Source organism: Eptatretus burgeri, chromosome 11 (assembly GCF_056783735.1).
Source record: "Eptatretus burgeri isolate ZD-2024b chromosome 11, Ebu_testis_v1, whole genome shotgun sequence".
NCBI classification, from domain to species: Eukaryota; Metazoa; Chordata; class Myxini; order Myxiniformes; family Myxinidae; genus Eptatretus; species Eptatretus burgeri.
In genome coordinates, this window is record NC_140971.1 from 82,110,690 (window position 1) to 82,130,909 (window position 20,220).

General features: G+C 45.0%; 1 protein-coding gene across 2 annotated transcripts in view; it reads left to right on the forward strand.

Annotated features, from left to right (window-relative positions):
- DDX27 (DEAD-box helicase 27) overlaps nucleotides 1-20,220 on the forward strand; it is a 71,039-nt gene that overhangs the window by 23,626 nt on the left and 27,193 nt on the right. For both annotated transcript variants that reach the window (XM_085847193.1, XM_085847194.1), the window contains exons 7-13: nucleotides 8,344-8,449; nucleotides 8,615-8,788; nucleotides 10,780-10,930; nucleotides 11,090-11,189; nucleotides 12,410-12,551; nucleotides 17,855-18,008; nucleotides 20,136-20,217. In XM_085847193.1, coding sequence (XP_085703319.1) covers nucleotides 8,344-8,449; nucleotides 8,615-8,788; nucleotides 10,780-10,930; nucleotides 11,090-11,189; nucleotides 12,410-12,551; nucleotides 17,855-18,008; nucleotides 20,136-20,217 — 909 coding nt within the window. The remainder of the gene's footprint in view (nucleotides 1-8,343; nucleotides 8,450-8,614; nucleotides 8,789-10,779; nucleotides 10,931-11,089; nucleotides 11,190-12,409; nucleotides 12,552-17,854; nucleotides 18,009-20,135; nucleotides 20,218-20,220) is intronic.

Consider the following 20,220-nt stretch of genomic DNA (forward strand, 5'->3'; position numbering starts at 1 on the left):
GCCGGCTTGCTGGGGCATGAAAAAAAAAGACAGTGAAGTGATGTTAACCAGCACTGATCGAATGCACTAACTATTTTAATCGGATTTCCATTTGCATCATGAGTGACAAATTTTGTCAAAATCGGTAGGAATCGGTGGAGATCTGGCACGTTGATTGGAATAAAATAGTTTGTGCATTTGATCAGTGCTGGTTAACATCACGTTACCTTTTTGGGGGAGGGGGCAGTCGAGAGGATGGAGGGGGGGTGGAGTGCTGTATGGCCTGTGTCAAGCTAAATAGTGTTTTTGGGAAGTTTCTGATGTAATTGAGATAAGGAGCAAAACTCCAAACAAGAACGGCACTCGCCCGAGTCAACTCTTATTCCAAGCTAAAAAGTTTACGTTTTGTATTCCACCGATAGGCCTGCATCTGGATCTGCATCAGGATCTGCATCCGGACCTTAACTAAAATCTAATCCGCTTGTTTTTGTCACCTGCCCAACTCATCCACCAAGTTTAGTTGAAACCCGTCCACAACCTTTTGACATACCGTGCTATATATCGATGTTGGCCCTACCTCTCAATGATGAAGAATCTGTTAAAAGAAAAACTTTTTTTTTTTTTGAAAAACTCATGACTTGATCCTGATTCGGATCTTCACCAAGATTAAATAAATTTGGCCTTGTTGTACGCCCAACCCGTCCAACAAATTTTGTCCAATTCCATCTACTGCTTTTTGAGATATCCTGCTCACAAACACAGACAGACGGGGATGAAAACATCCTCCGTTATTGGACTTTCTGTAGCAGAGGTAAGTATTAGCAAGCAATGCAAGCCTGTGGAAGCGAGCAGCAATCAACTGCTTTGCTGTATACGTCACGCAGAGCTGTATTCCCTGGAAGGTTACAGTCATTGTGTCATAGATTTCACCGTTTTGTGTTTGCAATAAGTAGATTACCCCTCAAGCTTTTCCCGTCTTTTTTTCGCCCAAAAATCCTGTGGGCATGTGTGGAAAAAAGATACTTTACTCCTTCAGCACAGGGAAGGCTTCATTGACCTCTATAAAAATATGTGGACGAGGTTATTGACGAGGATAATTTAATATGTCAGACATGTTGAGAGCAGTGCTGCTTATGTTGACAGCGGAAACCGTTGCAAACCTTGGATATAAAGCCCTGTTTTATTTAATTTTGTCGTTTTTCGATACAAAGTCTCAGCGCATGGAAGGGTGATGTGAAAGCGGGTATAAAGGCGGAGCACAAATGGATGGGAGTGCCACAACATGTGAGTTCAAGCAAGGGAATGAATGAACAGGACGAGAGGGTAACTGGCAAGTAAAAGATGTGTGTGTTAAGGCAGAGCTCATGGGGAGGAGGGACCACAGTTATGGGTGAAGGATGACCTGAGTTGAAAGTGCGCTGCCAACTTGAAGCTCTGGAGAAAAGAGGAGTGAGCTGATTTAGAAAGAACGTTCGACAAGCTGGAATGAAAAATTCAGGTGAGCGAATGTCTGGATATTTGGATTTTCATAAGGAAAGGGTTACTTGAACAGTACAAGCTGAGCAGGCACGATGAAAAAGAGAAAATAGAGAGGCAACTAACATGCTTGTCATGAGAGAGCAGCAGCAAAACCTGTGTTTCTGATTATTTGCGGAAGATAATAGTTTTGATAACTTTGGGTGCCATCACGTCTTGCAAAGACGAGCATTATGCAGGGGCAACGATTCATAGTGTGAAGCAGTACTCCATTGAACTTTGGACAAACTGCACATATGCTGTAAGAGGTTCAGATTTACAAAGAAAGGATTTAACACAATGGAGGATGCCTTGTCTGCATACTTTGTTAGAGGTCGTCTCTCTCTCTCTCTCTCGCTCGCTCTCTCGCTCGCTCTCGCGCCCTCTCGCTCTCGCGCCCTCTCGCTCTCGCGCCCTCTCGCTCTCGCGCCCTCTCGCTCTCGCGCCCTCTCTCGCTCTCGCGCCCTCTCTCGCTCTCGCGCCCTCTCTCGCTCTCGCGCCCTCTCTCGCTCTCGCGCCCTCTCTCACTCTCGCGCCCTCTCTCACTCTCGCGCCCTCTCTCACTCTCGCGCCCTCTCTCACTCTCGCGCCCTCTCTCACTCTCGCGCCCTCTCTCACTCTCGCGCCCTCTCTCACTCTCGCGCCCTCTCTCACTCTCGCGCCCTCTCTCACTCTCGCGCCCTCTCTCACTCTCGCGCCCTCTCTCACTCTCGCGCCCTCTCTCACTCTCGCTCTCGCGCCCGCTCTCACTCTCGCGCCCTCTCTCACTCTCGCGCCCTCTCTCACTCTCGCTCTCGCGCCCTCTCTCACTCTCGCTCTCGCGCCCGCTCTCACTCTCGCGCCCTCTCTCACTCTCGCTCTCGCGCCCTCTCTCACTCTCGCTCTCGCGCCCGCTCTCACTCTCGCGCCCTCTCTCGCTCTCGCGCCCTCTCTCGCTCTCGCGCCCTCTCTCACTCTCGCTCTCGCGCCCTCTCTCGCTCTCGCGCCCTCTCTCACTCTCGCGCCCTCTCTCACTCTCGCGCCCTCTCTCACTCTCGCGCCCTCTCTCACTCTCGCGCCCTCTCTCACTCGCGCGCCCTCTCACTCTCGCGCCCGCTCTCCCTCTCGCGCCCGCTCTCCCTCTCGCGCCCGCTCTCCCTCTCGCGCCCGCTCTCCCTCTCGCGCCCGCTCTCCCTCTCGCGCCCGCTCTCCCTCTCGCGCCCGCTCTCCCTCTCGCGCCCGCTCTCCCTCTCGCGCCCGCTCTCCCTCTCGCGCCCGCTCTCCCTCTCGCGCCCGCTCTCCCTCTCGCGCCCGCTCTCCCTCTCGCGCCCGCTCTCCCTCTCGCGCCCGCTCTCCCTCTCGCGCCCGCTCTCCCTCTCGCGCCCGCTCTCCCTCTCGCGCCCGCTCTCACTCTCGCGCTCGCACTCTCTCTCTCTCTCTCTCTCTCTCTTGCGCTCTCTCTCACTCTCACTCTCTACTCAAATCCAGAGGCCTCGTCCTGGTGACTCTGTCAAAGACAAAGATTTATGGTCAACATTGCCTAAATCTCAGAGCCATGAAATTGAAAATACAGTATTGTGCAGAGAATGGAGATTGGAGGAGTGCTCGTCACGCTACACCTATTTTTGATGTCCCAGCTGATCACACCACGTGCCTTCCAGTTGATTGGTTTTCATTAGTGGGAACAGATGTCTGGGTGACAGACAGACGGTTTGTTCTTTGTGGATTACCGTATTTTCCGGAGTATTAACCGCACCCCTATTTTTCACCCTCAAAAGAAATAAATATATTAATCATTTTATTTTCTGATCCAGATCTAAATACGCTTGGACATTAACTTTGGACGGAAAAAAGTGACGGAGGCATCAACATGCTTACTCCCATATCTGCTAATATCGTCTAACTGTTTTATTCTCATTTTCAAGACGTTGAAGAGAGAAGAGAGGATACCAAGAAGTTTTTATTTTTCTTTCTTACTTTTTAATACTTGAAAGAGGATTTTTGTTGTTGTTGTTGTTGTTGTTGTTGTTGTTGTTGTTATGAGAAAAAGGAAGAAAAGGGATTCATACCGGTATTATACATATTTCTTGTGGATTTGTGGCCCTGAAAAGGGCTGTTTGGGTTTGATAAAGCTTTTCAGCTGAACCCGAGGAAATCTTCGTCAATGCTTTCCTCGTCGAAGACTGCACGTAACTCCTCGTCAGAATCGAGGTGGAGCAAGTCCACGACGCTGTCATCGTCATTTGCAGCCTCCTCCGAAATGATGTCATCATCTGTGCCGTCCATGTTGTTGGAGATGTAGCATTTCAGAAATGCTCGCTTAATGATGTCCGACGATATCTCCTCCCACACCTTGACGATCAAGAAGGTCGACCTTTCTCATCCTCCCACTCTTGGTGGAGGTATTCTCCCCACTCATTATCCAGTCGGACCAGCAGCGACGTAGCCCGTACTGGAACGACATGTTGATGGACACATCGAGGGGCTGCAGGAGCGGGCAATCTTGCCTGGGATAATGATGAGATATGTGTCTTTGGTCTTGTGACAACTGAGGCCTAAGTCACATTTGCTCTGCGGCGAGGATACAGCGGCCGTACGCCCTCTGAATTGACAGAAACGTGTGGCGGCCGCAGAGTTTCTGAAGTGGCCCTACGCCGTATGGCTATATTTTACAGGCCGTAGGGTCGCTGTGGAATTATAGCGCAGAGTTATAACTTCTTTCATATCTACATTCGCCGTAGCAATTCGACAAGCCGAAACAAAAGAACTGGTTAAAAAAAAAAATCCACTCGTTACCGTCCGTCTGGCCGCACGTTCGCCTTAGGGTCCCCCTGCGGTCGCCTTGCGGGCACCTTGCGTCTGCCTTGAAAATTCTATGGCCGCCGCAGGACCGCCTAAGGTCACCGTGCGACATCAAATCAAAGACCCCACGTTTTTGGTCTCCACAATTTATAAATACGCCATGCGGCTACCCGAAAAATAAAAACATATGTGACTGCTACATTGTGTGACTGGAAATACTGCGGGTGCCGTATAATGCTAGTGGCCGTAGATTTTGGAGACCCCACGGCCGCCGTGGCAAATGTGACTTAGGCCTGAACGCATCCTGGCCTCGCATACTCCATCGTCAGGAGAGACCGCCACCCGGCCTACTACTCCAGACTGTGCGCACCCAGTCCTGGACCAGTCACTTGTCTATCCACCCCTTCTGCTGTGCACGAACAATGATGCCAGCTGGAAACTTGTCTTTGGGCATTGTCTTCCTCTTCAACACTACAAACGCAGGAAGCTTGCCACCATTTGCAGTGCAGGTGAGCATGACGGTGATTCGGTCCTTCTCGTGACCAGTAGTGTTGACTGCCACATTGCATGCGAGCTTATTTGAAGTGGGTGCTCCGTTATTAGACTTGCTGCGGTCCTTTCCCTCCAGAGACCGAATGACACCCATTCACTCATCTAACGTAACCAGTGTGTTTTTCCTCTAATGGGGGGCGGGACAAAAAGAGTTGGAGCTGAGAGTGAGTTGCGAGAGGTTCGGTGCACGGCTTAACGTGAAGGACGCTCTCGCTGTTATTTTTCTTGTTTGCTATATTTGGAGTGTTAATAAAATAGTTATTATACACACTTTCTGCAAGTGTCCTCGCCAAACTCTAACGATTGTGAATAATTATTTTGATGAGACCAGGTGCTCTTCTTCTTTTGTGTTTAATGGTGTTTTCAGAGCCGCAAGTCTTCATGTACGCCACGCACCTAAACTCCAGGCGTCTCCGTTTTTATTATTATTATTATTATTTATTTATTTTATTTCTGCACACAGTTTACAAAACGCTGTACAAACTCTTAATATAACCTGAACCGATATTTTAAAATTTAAACGTTGAAATTTAGCTCAACAGCAGTTCTGACTGCTAAAAAAAAGTGTTCATTTGAAACATTGAAATTCAGCATTGATCGTTTTGAAGACTGACTGACTTCTTTTTTTGACAATGTTGTCTACACATATACATATATATATATATATATATATATATATATATATATATATATATATATATATATATGTATGACCGTTTTTACAGCCATTTTTCCCTGCTGTGCAGGGGTTTGGCTTTTTCTTGAGGCAATGTTTTATGGCCGGATGCCCTTCCTGACGCCAACCCTGGTCGCCTCTTACGACACACAGGGATATGGTACACCTATTCTAACCGGGGCATACACCGGGACCAGTACACTGGCACTCATTTCGCCGACCTCGGAAGGATGGCAGGCTGAGTCAACCCCCTGGTGTTAATTCAGCAGCCAACGGGGCTTGAACTCAGGACCCTGGGATCCCAAGCCGCCACCCTAACCACTAAAGCCAACACCAGGCATATATATATATATATATATATATATATATATATATATATATATATATATATATATATATATATATATATTGTTACGGATTCGCGCCCGCCGGCGTGCTGACGGCCACGTAACTCGAATCGCGGCACGTCGCCCACCGGACGGACAATCCAGTCGTGACCCTCTCGGACTAACGCCGGGAACCAGTCACGGGTGGACCTTTCGGTCTCACCGCGATCGAGCCAATCAGCCCCCGCGTGGGATAGGGTTGCTCACCAAATTCGACCTACCTAAGTACCCACACGGAGGGTAGACCGGGCGATCGCACCTCGCCGCAGGTCGACTTCGGACACGGGTCACTTAAGCGACCCGTTCCGTACTATCGGGATAACCGAGCGGTGTTATCGTCGGCCTCGACGGTTCGATTAATTATCGGGCGTATTCAGCCCACTACCAACCCTTTACGTGAAGCAAGATGAGGATTCAATGAAAGAAATGACGAAGCGAAGCGGGAAACAGTTCAACACAAAGCACATTTATTCGCGATGAACGGAAAGCACACATATTCAATTCCACCAAAAGCACATAGAAAAGAAGAGAAACACAATGCAATTCCACCAAAAGCACATAGAAAGAAGAGAAACACAATGCAATTCCACCAAAAGCACTTAGAAGGAAAAGAAACACAATGCAATTTTACACAAAAAGCAAATGCGACAATGCAGATCTAATACCGATTACGCGAGCACACGGCAACACTTATGCAATTTTACTTCACAGACGGCGCCGACAACACATACCCAAAACCAAGAAAAAGAACACCCTCAAAGATGAGGCGGGCCTGAGGCCGAGACCGGGTCGGGCCTACCCGTCTGGTGATGAGACGCGGAGCGGCGATGGTGCCTCAACTCCGCGGGCCTTGCGGGCAGTGTCTGGTAGGGGGTGGGAAAGGGGCCCCCTTGGTCGCACTATCTCAGCGCGGGGGGAAACAGGAGGGGGTTGCTGATGCTCGGGGTATAGAGGATTCCTACTCTGCCTCGAGTCCCGCGACGAGCGTCTCCACCTCGGCCAGGTCGCGCCGTCGGCCTCCCTGGTGTGCAGCTCCCTGCACGACGCGAGCACCCCCTCGTCTGCCCTCGCCGCCTCTCCACAGCTCCGTCCCCTTTTGCTCCGACTCCAACGCACACGACAACGACCAACTCCTTCTTGCTTCTTCTTCCCAACTCCACCGACTGCGAAGTCTTCACTCTTGTCCTTTGACTGACGAACGCGGTCCTTATATCAGCCCCGTGGCTTCGCTCTCTCATCTTTGACCCCCTCCCTTCGACCTTTCACCTCGCTCCCCATTGGCCCGAGAAAAAGTGGGCGTGAATGCTTTTTGATCCATAAATTTGCATATATCGATCGCCCTCCAACGCCCTCCAACGTTTTTGATCCGTTTTTGAAGCGGAAAATCCGTGGTTTTGTACACGCTGTTCGGCGCGCGCCCTGCACGAGTCCAACACCGGTACCCACAAGCGGCGCAAGAACGGTGGCGATGCGACGGTTGCGAGGTGTGACGTGAAGCGGCGCCGCGGTGGGTGGTTGATGTTGTGGTTGGTGGTGGTAACAGTGGCGGTTGGTCCAAAATAAAGATAGTAAAAGAAAAACGGCTATCCTGAAGAGTCGCAGCACGCATAAATGACATGTATTCCCACTAGACAACGGGTTTGGGCCTAACTACACATATACTTACCGAGATATCTCACCTAAGGGACCTGAATGGTGGTTTGCGAATTTGGTAACCACAACAATATATATATAGATATATATATACATACATATATATGTATGTATATGTATATATATATATATATATATATGTATGTATGTATGTATATGTATATATATATATGTATATATATATATATATATATATATACATATATATATATATATATATATATATATATATATATATATATATATATATATACATATATATATATATATATATATATATATATATATATATACATATATATACATATATATATATATATATATATATATATATATATATATATATATATATATATATATATATATATATATATATATATATATATATACATACATACGTACTAAATAAAAGGATCAATAAATCAAGTTTTTGAGCAAATACTCCTCCATGAGCTTCAACTTGATAGAGGGGGGAAAAAAGAAAAAAAGTACATTACCGAATGGGGTTTTTCCAAATATTAGGATCAATGAATCAACTTTTATGAGCAAATGCACATTGAAGAGCATTGACGATGATTGAAAAACCATAAGAAAGAAAATATATATATATATATATATATATATATATATATATATATATATATATATATATATATATATATATATATATATATATACAAAAAAAAATTGAAATAACTTTGCACTTTTGCATGTGCTTGGACCTCCCAGGCCCCCAGGGTGTTGGATTTTTTTTTTTAACTGAACCAGAGGGTTAATTTTTATTTCTTCTTTTTATTGCAGGCAATTTCTGCCATGAGCTTTCATCAGCCAACACCCATCCAAAAGGCGTGTATTCCATTTGGCTTAATGGGCAGGGACATTTGTGCTTGTGCAGCAACAGGGACTGGTATGTTGCATCTTCCTCTGCTCAGTCCCTATTCCCTGACCTGTTGGCTCCCACTGGCTGACGCACTGGCATTCACCACCCATTCCCTCCCCCCTCCCGTATTGTTGAAAATTGACTTTATCATTGTCTTCCTCTCCTTCCTTATCTCATTCCTGCTGTGCACAGGTAAAACTGCTGCGTTTATGATGCCTGTCATTGAGCGGCTTGTTTACAAGCCTCGACAGGTACCAGTGACGCGTGTACTCGTGCTGGTCCCAACGCGTGAGCTGGGTGTTCAGGTGCATTCAGTGACTCGACAACTGGCTCAGTTCACAAGCGCCCAAGCAACCTTAGCTGTTGGTATAAGTCGTCACCTTTGCCCCTCTTTGGCTCTTTTTCAAATGTTTTTGGACCATTTTTTAAATCTTGCATTTCTTAAATATACTAGAAAGGCACTCGCCAGGCTGAACTGTTTACGGTTTCTATCCCACTGATAGGCCGGATCTGCATTGAGACTTTAACCAAAATCTAATCGGCTTGTTCTTGTCACCTTCCCAACTCATCCACCAAGTTTTGTCGTCATATCCCATCCACAAAGCTTTGAGATATCATGCTATGTTATACTGTGTATATATTTAGCCCTTACAGCAAGTCCTCGCTTACCACCATCCCGGTTAACATTGTTTCGTTAAGTCGCTAATCTATTCGAGAACGTACTCATTTAAAGTCGTTCACCGTTCCATTATAAAGCCGTTTTACCTCTAATTTAGTACCAAAATTAATGGTTTTCCTCGTTTTAATAAAGCTACAGTATAAACCATCCCGTAAATACCAGTGTATAAGCCGTACCGTAAATAGTGATGTATAAGCCCGATACGGAGTGCGTACAGTGTAGGCCTTATATTCACTGAGCTGTGCATCGATTGTGTCACCCTCTCTGATCTCAGGTGTTTGATAAAATAGTGATCCACCTGATTAGCTGCCACATGTTTATATGTTAAACTGACGGAAACATTAAGTGCATTGATAACATCAGTGGGTCCTCGGCTGAGGTTACTCTGGTGTGAATGAATGGTGTGTGGAGGAAGTTGTGGTCTGAATGTGTCAATGACTTGAAAGGATTTAAAGATGTTGTCCCTGCTATGAAGAAAGTTATCCTCGGCTTGGCAAATAAAGCGGGTTTTGATGAGGTGGAAGAAGCCGATGTTGTGCAAATTCTGCAATGACACAGAGAACAGCTAACCAATGAAGATCTGAAGCATCTAGAGATGATGATATTCAATTGTTTTTGAAAATTATTGAAAACTTTTACTCCATATGTAAATGATGTCTTTTGTCTGATGATAAAAAATTTCCCTGGAACCTAACCCCCCCCTATTTACGTAAATTGTTATGGGGAAATTGTATTCGCTTAAAGTCTCACTTGTCAAGAACGTAACTACAATGTTGAGCTAGGACTGACTGACTCTCTTCTCAATGGTGAAGAATCACTTTAAAAAAAATTTAAATCTCACATCCCCATCTGGATCTTCACCAAAATCGAATCATTTCCTCCTTGTCACACACCCAACCTACCAAATTTCATCCTCATCCGTCCATGACGTTTTCAGATATTGTGCTTTCAGATATACAGATGGGATAATATGTGTTTTCATGGAAGTTACATTTATTTATTTATTTATTTAAGGAATATTATGAATGGAAAAATATTAATCAATACAAGATGGAAGTACTCTTGTGATGAAAACTGGAAGGGAATACACAAAAAAGTGGCAAATATTTTTCAGATTTGCTCATTGAAAGAGAGATCTAAGATTCAGATCTGGATCTTCAATCATCATGAGAGTACCATTTATTTTTGCCATCGGTGTGACTTAATTTTCCTTCTGAAGATTTATTTGGCTGACAGCACAGTTCAGAGAGGAGCCTGTCCCCCTTTGAGCTGTCTGGATTTGATTCTGTGGTCCGATTATATGCAGTCATCCTGGTGCTTCTCATGTAGGGCAATGCATCATTTTGTGCACCCTCTTTGGAGATCTTACCCCGGCTACCTCGTTTGCGAGCATTTTTGTGTGGATGCTAAAAATCCCTTGGTACATTTCCAAAAGTGTAGGTCCTTTTGTAGTTATACCCTGGCCAACTTTTATGTTTCTGATTTGATCGACAGTAGATTGGGGAGAGGGGAAGGGGGCATCACATCCGTGGCATTACCACCTCCTAAAGTTGTGATACGTCTGAACATTTGCCTGTTATAGTTTGATACCAGTGAATTTGTTGAGAATCGCACTAAATTCTACAGATTATGTTCACCCCGAAACTGAGCTTTGTATTTTGAACTGTGATCTGTTTAGGTGGGCTGGACATCAAGACCCAGGAGGCAGCACTGCGTGCTGGCCCTGACATTCTCATTGCCACACCTGGACGCCTCATAGATCACTTGCATAATTGCCCATCATTTGACTTGAGTAGCATCGAGATCCTCATTCTGGATGAGGCAGACAGGTACGAGGCGCATTTCTTGCCTTCTTACTCTACAAATGTTTTTGATCCTTCCTCGAGGATTTGTTCTCAATTCCTCCTTCGTTATCCCACCTTGTAGTCCGATTCCTTCACTTTCATTGATCCGTTGTATTTTTTTTCCTCTGCTTATGTGCTGTGCAGGATGTTGGATGAGTATTTTGAAGAGCAGATGAAAGAAATAATCCGGCTGTGTTCGATCCAACGTCAAACGTTACTTTTTTCGGCGACCATGACGGATGAGGTGAACCGACGCTGTTAATTTGAATTTGAGGATGGTGAAGCAACCCATAGAGAGGGCCATAAAGAAGAAAAACAATACTATTTTGCTGTTGAAGGGCTGAGGTTACATAAATTTTGCAAATGTGTATGCATTCAAACTTGCTTCCATAATGAAGCAAAATAATTAATTAATAAACCTGCCATCTCACTTTCATCTCCACTAATAAATGTCCATGTATTATTCTCCAATGGACTGACACACGTCATAACCTGCTCGTCTCCTTGTAGTTCTTAAAAATCCTTTGCTTTTATTTTTTTAGTATTATTTTAATACTCCTTGCCACACCTCTCGTATCTTTTTATTTTTTTTATTTTGCTTTGTTTAGTTGTTAATCTCTTGACTATTCTTAGTTTATCTACTGTATAATATAAAAGTGAAATTGCATATTTTTTTGATTAATATTTGTTTATAAAAAGAAGCTTCTCCACCAAATCCAACCAAATTTTTCATGTTGCCGAAGGCTACCCCAAGGATGGTTTCTGTCTGGAAGGGGGTGGGGGGAGCAGTTGTGGTGGGGAGACTCCAATTCTCTCTTTGCAAATGTGTATCATGTTGCACCACCTGGTGGTAGCCAGTAAATTACAATTGAAATTCTTATGCAGTATAAAAAAAATTTGAACAATTTAGCAATATGCATTACGATAATGTTTAAATCTGAGTGAGAACAATTCTAAATTTTCAAAATGTTTCATCTCATTCATTTTATGCGGAGGTTCAAACCAAAGCATCCAACACGAAGCTTCACAGCAAAGTGGAAGTAATTTTTTCTGGCATCATATATATATATATATATATATATATATATATATATATATATATATATATATATATATATATATATATATATATATATATATATACACACACACACATACAGCAAGGCTGGTTGATTAAGATGATGTTAGCTGACTTCCAAGCAGATGGAAGATGACCACAGGCAAATGATCGAATGGCTAGAGCAGAATGTTTGTGAAATACAACATGTCCCCTTTCGATTAAACCGGTCAGCAAAGTGACAGGTAAAAGTCATCACCTGGACGCTCATGAGTCATGAAACATTCAACTTCTGTTGTAAGTTGCAAAGAGATAACGTTTTTAAAAGCAGAGCACTAATAAATATTCCAAAAGACTTCCCCTCCCCCTTTCCCTTTTGATTACGACCTGGTGTCTGCCATGCTTAGGTACAAGACCTGGCAGCAGTCTCGCTGCGAAACCCAGTGAAGGTCTTCGTCAACAGCAATACAGATGTGGCGCCATTTTTGCGGCAGGAGTTTGTACGAATCAGGGGAAACCGGGAAGGAGACCGGGAGGCGATTCTGGCTGGTGAGTGAATGAGATGGTTGGCCATTAAGGTATCAGCTGGATTGATAGTGGTTTCAGCAATTTTGCTAAATTGGCTCAACAATGTTTAGCTCAATCCTAATTTACTTTTCAGCAAAAAAATATTCGGACAAAGTTGTAAATACGAAATACATGTTGCAAAAAAATAAATGAAAATTGTACTCAACACATTTATTGCCAACTCGTGGTGTGTACCAAATTCTGCCACGACGAGTATTCTCGTAGAAAGTATGACACCATTGTATTTCAAGCAGATTATGTTGCCATGCCAGATAACGCAACAGATGATTTGCTGGCAGTTCGGTGAACATAAATCGATGCAATAATCATGATCAAATTAGTGTTGTACCATTATTATTTGCAATGTTGAAAATCACTGAAGTGTGCAAATATGATATCGGCACAAAGCTCACTTCAGCTCAACCAAGACGAGAGAAGAGATCGGTACAACGCAGAAACAAATGATTATCACTGAAATGAGCTTGTGCGACATGATCCAGGGTATTTGACTGCCGGCAAGAGTTGGCAGTCAATGTGTTAAGTCAGAATATTGCCAAACAACCAGAAACTTCTTAAAATATTTCCTCCCCAAATATATAATTTTTGAAATATTATGAATAGTTGAAATATTATGAATAGAATATATATAGTTGTGGCGCTGGTGGCCGAGGTTAATCTGGTGGCCAAGGGACCCCAAATTGGGTGATGGGCGGTTAATACCGCCAGCCCCCAGACGGCCGGAGTTCTCCCTTGGAGGCCTACAGCCGAAACTCTCAGAGATTAATGCGCACGCTGGAAAAGGGCACAATGGCAGAGGGACAGACACATAAATGGATGCACAGCACAAGATGGGTTTATACTCGAACCCCACAACAAATACACGGATACAGTTACTTAAAATAAACATATTTACTGAAAATAGACAAATATTTGCAAAGAACAATAATCAAAAGGTAATGATAATAACATGAAGTAAATAAAAGTCTGTCAAGGTGTGTGGACACACAGACTTAAATACAGACAAAGGGGAAACAAAATTAAAAAGAAAACCCCTCCTTTACTCTGGTACATAGCTTGGCCCGGAGATGGTCTTTGTGGAACTTGGAATCGAGGTGCTTCTATTTGCACATGTCGACGCGCGCAAAATGGCACCTAGTCACTTCTCTCGTAGCGGGCCAAACATATGCCAGGCAATCCGCGAGCGGCACTCAACACCAAGGCTCAGAGTCCCAGTGCAGCCGTTTCATGCATCATTCGTCCTCACCCACCCGCTATTTGAAATGCACAAGGCTTGGTGTTTATTCCTCATGACACAACCAAGAGCCATAGGCCAGTGTCTTGCTTCACCATGTGTGTCAATTCGATTCAGCACGAATACAAGCATCGTTCCGTCTTCTTCATGCGTCAAAGAAAAGCCAGCTGTAAAGCCCTGTTCTTCCAGGGCATCTCCGAGCTACGTTCTTTCTCAACCACATGCGTTCCTCCCTCAACTCAACTCTCTCTGACTTTGTGCGTGTGCTCCCAATCTCTCACCATTACTGTGCAACCAACCCTTCTTTGACGTCATGCCCAACTATCGCTTCCCCTCCGGGGCGTGGCTTGCTCGCACAAAACCTGGGAAGGCGAGGCCTCCACCCGCTCGGTATGCTTGGCGAGCCTCTGATGTCACGTCCATCCATCCTCTGCCTCTGAGGCGTGGCCTCGCCTGCCGTCACCCTCGGAGGCGGGGCTTCTGCCTGCTCAGTGCGTTTGCTTGCTATCATTGCTTTGATTATAAAAACATAGGGAAAAATCACAGAGGGGAATCACATACTGGGGACCTTTTTTAAACCCCAGCGAATTAACATGACACCCCCCTCCGTGTGGTGACACATGACACAAGCTCACAGTTTCCCCACTTAATGACATCGAGATGTCTCCTTCACATCCATGGACCAAGCAACTCTATTCAATCCTAAATTCCTGATTAAATTCCTCGATCTTCTGTACCCCCACAACTGTAACTATATATATATATATATATATATATATATATATATATATATATATATATATATATATATATATATATATATATATATATATATATATATGTATTGTTGCGAATTCGCGATCGACCGCGTGTAGCCAAAAGCGGCCGCCTCGCCCACCGGAACGGACAATTCAGTCGTGACCCTCCGGGAACTACTGCCCGGAGCCAGTCACGGGTAGGGGTTTAACCTCACCACTACTCGGTCCGCATTCTACCCGCGCGAAATAGGGTCCGATCGCCGAATGGTCGATTTACCTAAGTACTCGCGTGAGTAGCCTACCGAGGAGTTGTACCACGCCACAGGCCGACTCCGGACACGAACCTCTTAAGTGGTTTGTTCCGTATTTCAGGGATAACCGAGCGGAGTTATCGTCGGCCTTGACGGTTCCGATTAATTACCGGGATGTTGAGACCCACTACGAATCCCTTATGTGATGCAAGATGGAGATTCAATAAAAGGAAGGAGACGAAGCAAAGCGGGAAACAGTTCAACAAGCAATGCACATTTATTTCGGAAACACGGAAGGCACGTATATTACAGTCAAGACAGGATGCAACAAAAGCAAATGCAATACGACCGAATAAAAGGGGCAATTATTTACAACACTTATACAGTTCTCCTTGTCGGGACTCGGCGCCACATCACTCATACAAAAAGCAAAGGAACGAAAGCCACCCTCACAGGCAAGGAGGCAGACAGGTCCGTGGACCAAATGTGCGTGGATCCTGGAGGAGCGGCCAGGTCCACGAGACCGAGAAGGTCTTACTAGCATCCTCGTGACGCGATGGCGGGCAAGCTGCAATGTTCGGACAGCTGCGCCCCGACTCCGTGCCCCTGGCGTGGTCGGCGAGCCCTCTCCGGCGTGCTCCGCGCAAGCAGTTTGGTTGGCACCACGTTTAGGGTGGGGGAGGAACAGGGCCCCCCCGGCACTATCTCAGCGCGGATGGGGGGGGATTGCTGATGCTCAGGGAGAGGGGAATGGCTGACTGGCTTGGACCCCGCAACGAGACGAGCGACCCCCACACCGCAACCTCGTTGCCGACCGCCGTCTTCACTTGACTCTAACTTGAATTCTTCACTTGCCCCGACCAGCCGTCTGCATCTCAACCGCGCGAACTTCTTGTGCTCGTGTCTTTATAGGCCACAGGAGAAGCCTATATGCAAATTTCAGGATCAAAACGCGATTGGAGGCGGGGCCACGCCACCCTCTGTTCAGCCATTGGTGCGGAAAAAAGGGGGCGTGAACCTCTTTTGATCCGAATTCCTCTCGTAAAGAATCCACGTTCATCGCGCTTGGAGGCGGGGCCATACCGCCCGACGCTCGCCCATTGGACGGAGAAAAAGGGGGCGTGAAGCCTTCCTGATCCGAATTTCTCCCTCGGAAAGGCCGCCATTCGCGCTCGCGGCTCGATGCGTTCGGCACCAATCGCCGAACGGGCCCTGGACAGCACGACGTTTGGTGTTGACTGGTGGTGTGGTCGATGATTGGAGAATGAGATAGGAGAAGGTGGTGGGGGGGTTTTCTGTGGTGGTTTGGTGGTTGGCGGGCATCGTTTGGGAATGGTGGTGAAGCGATGTTTGCAGGATGGAGTTGTGAAGGTAAAGGTAGTGGCTGTTTGCATTGTTGGCGGCTTAATGGTCGAAAATAACAATAGAGAAAGAAAAAATGGCTAACTCAAAGCGTCGCAGCCCGGATGAATCACACATATTCCCTCTATACAACGGGTTTGGGCTAACTACACATTAACTTAACGATATATCTCACCTGAGGACTCTTTATGGTGTAATGCGAATTTCCACAACCGTAACAGTATGTATGTATGTATGTATCGTCGCGGGGAACTATGAGTGAGGGCTATCTCTGGCTCCTCAGCTCCTCACCGGGAATCGCAGTCTATCGCACACGAATATCTTCGTGTCGCGGTGGGTTGCTAATCGACCATGAACGATAATAACTTGACCACGTGACCCAGGGTCCTCCGTCTGACAACCGTTTACTTGGGAACATGTGATTGCCTTATCAGGGAATCATTCCCTCGATGTGTACTTGCATCAATTAACGTATCAGGTGCTGTCCAGTGGAGCTGCCAAGTACGCACCGGCTATTAAGCGGAATTTGGGGTATAACGTCCTGGTTAAGTGATGGTGCGGACCATGCTATATTCCTGGAGGAAAGGACGAAAATGAGCTGGGTACATTTCTTACATTTGTAATAGGCACATTTATTTAACAAAGCAAAGAAAATTATGTGGCACAGTATGGGATTTATTGCCATTGTACAACAGGGAAAGCAAGGAATTTGTGGGGTGCGGCAAAAGGCATACAATATTCACAAAAGAAGACGACGACACAGCAGAGTTATCCTGAATATTCTTGCAGTCTTAACTTATGCTACAACAGGCGCCATCACACACACAAACCTGAGGAAAGTTACAGATAGCACAGAGAGATAAGAAGCAGTTGAGGATTAATGACCTCAATATCTGGCACGGTCAGCCGACCTGCGCATCCCAAAACCCTGAGGAAAGGGAAGGAGGGAGAAATGCTGAGGGTGTCTATGGTGTGTGAGTGAGAGGGGCGAGTGCAATGTGACGTGAGGTGCAGCGTGGTGTAAGAGGAAGATGTGAGGTGCAGGTCAGTATGGTTCGCTCTTGGGTTCGCTCTGAAAGGAACGTTCTTGGTCAGGCTTGCCTGTGTTGATTGCTCTTGTGTGTCCACAGTAGATGAGAGATAGATGGTAGAGAAAGATGCGTAAGAGAAAGGACCCTATCGTAATAGTGTGAGAATCTGTACGTGTAAGTGTTGCTGTTGGATGCAGCCTAACTAAGCGCCGACGAAATGAGAGGAGCCCTTGGCTCGTAGTAGTAACTCGTGATTCCACGCAAACTCTCGGCACCCCTCGCTCAGCGCCGGTGCTTGTTCTCCTTACGCAACTTGCCGCCGTTTATTTCCCCAGCGAGGTCAGAAGTCTGCCGCAGTCTCTTGTCTAGCAAGCTCTGGTGTCTGGTGAGTCTGGCGTATCTCTCCCTTCGTTGCACGCAAAGCCACAATGTACATTATAGTTCTGAATGCAAAAGACTGGCAGAAAAAGTACGGAGATAAATGACATGAATAACTCTTGTTTGGACAAATTGTGAACCTGACGAAAGAAAAGAATGACTGTTGAAATGCATTCTTCGTTTTTTTTTTGTTTGTTTTTTTGGTCTTGATCTCTTCACACAGCCTGAATTATCTCACCATCCAATCCCACAGCTCTGCTGACACGCTCCTTTCCTGACCATGTCATGGTTTTCATCCAGACCAAAAAGCAAGCCCATCGGCTGCACATTCTGCTTGGCCTCTTGGGCTTGCATGTCGGCGAGCTCCATGGAGACCTTTCGCAAGCGCAACGCCTTGAGGGTCTTCGGTACGTTATGCAACAATCACGCTCATCATATTTATTTCTGAAAGCCCGTGATGTTTTCAATAACTCCATGCAAATCAACCCCCCTTCCCACTCTCCCCCCTCCCCTGTTATTAGGGCTTCAAGCATGGCTGAAGCTCTATTGAAATCGTTCGTATTATTGTTATTATTATTAAAGGCGTTTTTATGTCCTACTGACCGATTTTGTGGCGGATCTGGAGGGAAAACTGTTCGATGAAATTGAACGAAACTTCACAGGATAATTACTCACCCCCTGAAGTTTATACTATGAAACATTTGATGACGTAGGTCACGTGGTATGGCAGCCATATTGGATTTTATCCAAAACCTAAAAACATCTTCTTCTCCAGAAGGGATAATCTGACAGCCTCAATCTTTTGGACACATTTGCTAAGTTGCATGGGAATGTAAAGTTGTTAATTTGGTTGAAATCGTTATTTAATTTATATGATTTTAAATGATGCCGATTCGCCTCATTAAATATGCAAAATATGCAAATGAGAGTTGAAAAAATTTAATGACAGATTTAGATAGGACATCAACAGGGGACTCCCAATATATTTATATGATGTCTGTATTTGCCCCCAGTGAGCCCCCTGCGCCCCCCAAAGTTGAAAATGACCCATTTTTGAAATGTCATAAAATAAAAACAACGCTTGGATGAAATTCAATGAAACTTATCCATTTAATAACTCTCCACCTGAAGTTTATACTTTGAAAATTTTGATGACGTAGGTCACGTGGTATGGCGGCCATATTGGATTTTCTCCAAAACCTAAAAACATCTTCTCCAGAAGGGGTAATACGACAGCTTCAAACTTTTGCACACATTTGCGAGGTTCCATTGGAATGTTAAGTTGTTAATTTCGTCGAAATCGTTGCGTAATTTATATGATTAAAATGATGCCGATTCGCCTCATTAAATATGCCAAATATGCAAATGAGAGTTGAAAAAATTTAATGACAAATTCTCATACGCCTTGAAGAGGGGACTCCAAATATGTTTACACTATGTCTGTATTTTACCCCAGTGAGGCCCCAGAGCCCCCCAAAGTTTAAAATCACCCATTTTTGACATGTCGTAAAATGAAAACCAAAGAAGATAGACAAAAAGTGACCACAAATTCTGGAAGATATTTTAACGTTCTACAAGTTCGCCATTTACATTAATATGCAAATGTGGAGTTATTGGACTTTTTTGGGGACTTGAAAATTTGTCCAGCCTCGATTTGTCCAATGTGAAGTTTCTTTCTCTATCATCTATTGCTATGGGCTTTTCAATCCTTCATTGAGATAACATGAGGGACCCCGTAGCTGGGCCACATTGCAGACTTGAACTAACTTTCTAACTCGGAAAACCCATATCATGTGACAGGGTGATAGTGTTGAAATTTGTTAAAATGGAGGCACGCCTTGAAGCCCGGGATTACTGGTTTACCAGTTTTAATTTTATTTATTTTGGTACCACAATAATAGTGATCTGGCCTGTTTGGAATCTGTTCACCTGAATACTAAATGGCATCCTTTTGTAAGCTTTTTGTGGTGTGTGTGCCAATGTATAATTATTTGATTAACATACTTTTAGCCCCCCCTGCCCCCCCCCAAACCGTGCCGTTGGTACATCCATCCCTCCAGATCCTCTCCTCGAAAATGACGGTGTATTTGTTTCGTATTCAGCGCACGCATGCAATAACATCAGGGCATGAGGCACAATAAGTTATTTCAGGATCAATGCCAAAGGTCATGGGGGACACGATTTTATTTCTGACTTTTGGCAAATTTTAAAAATATATTGTGGGAGAGAATACTACAGGATTTTGTATATGCTTTCAAGAACTATTATTTATTTATGTACACTTTTGGAGGGACATTTGAGGGTTCCTGTATTATATGGGCATCATTGTGTTTTTGAAACTGGTTGTACTCATCCCTACCATGGTACTTAAGCATGCTAAACAATAGTGCGATAAGACAAACCACCAATCTCTTGCTTTGTGGAGATGTATTTGGCAAAACTTTAAGCGGCCGTGATGGTCACATATACTTGGTTCGGGTTTGGGTTGGCATGTCGAATGTTTTGAAGTATGTCAAAGATCGTGTGCCTTGCAGACGGTTCAAGGATGAACAGATAGACATCCTGGTAGCTACAGACGTGGCAGCTCGTGGATTGGACATTGAAGGAGTCAAAACGGTA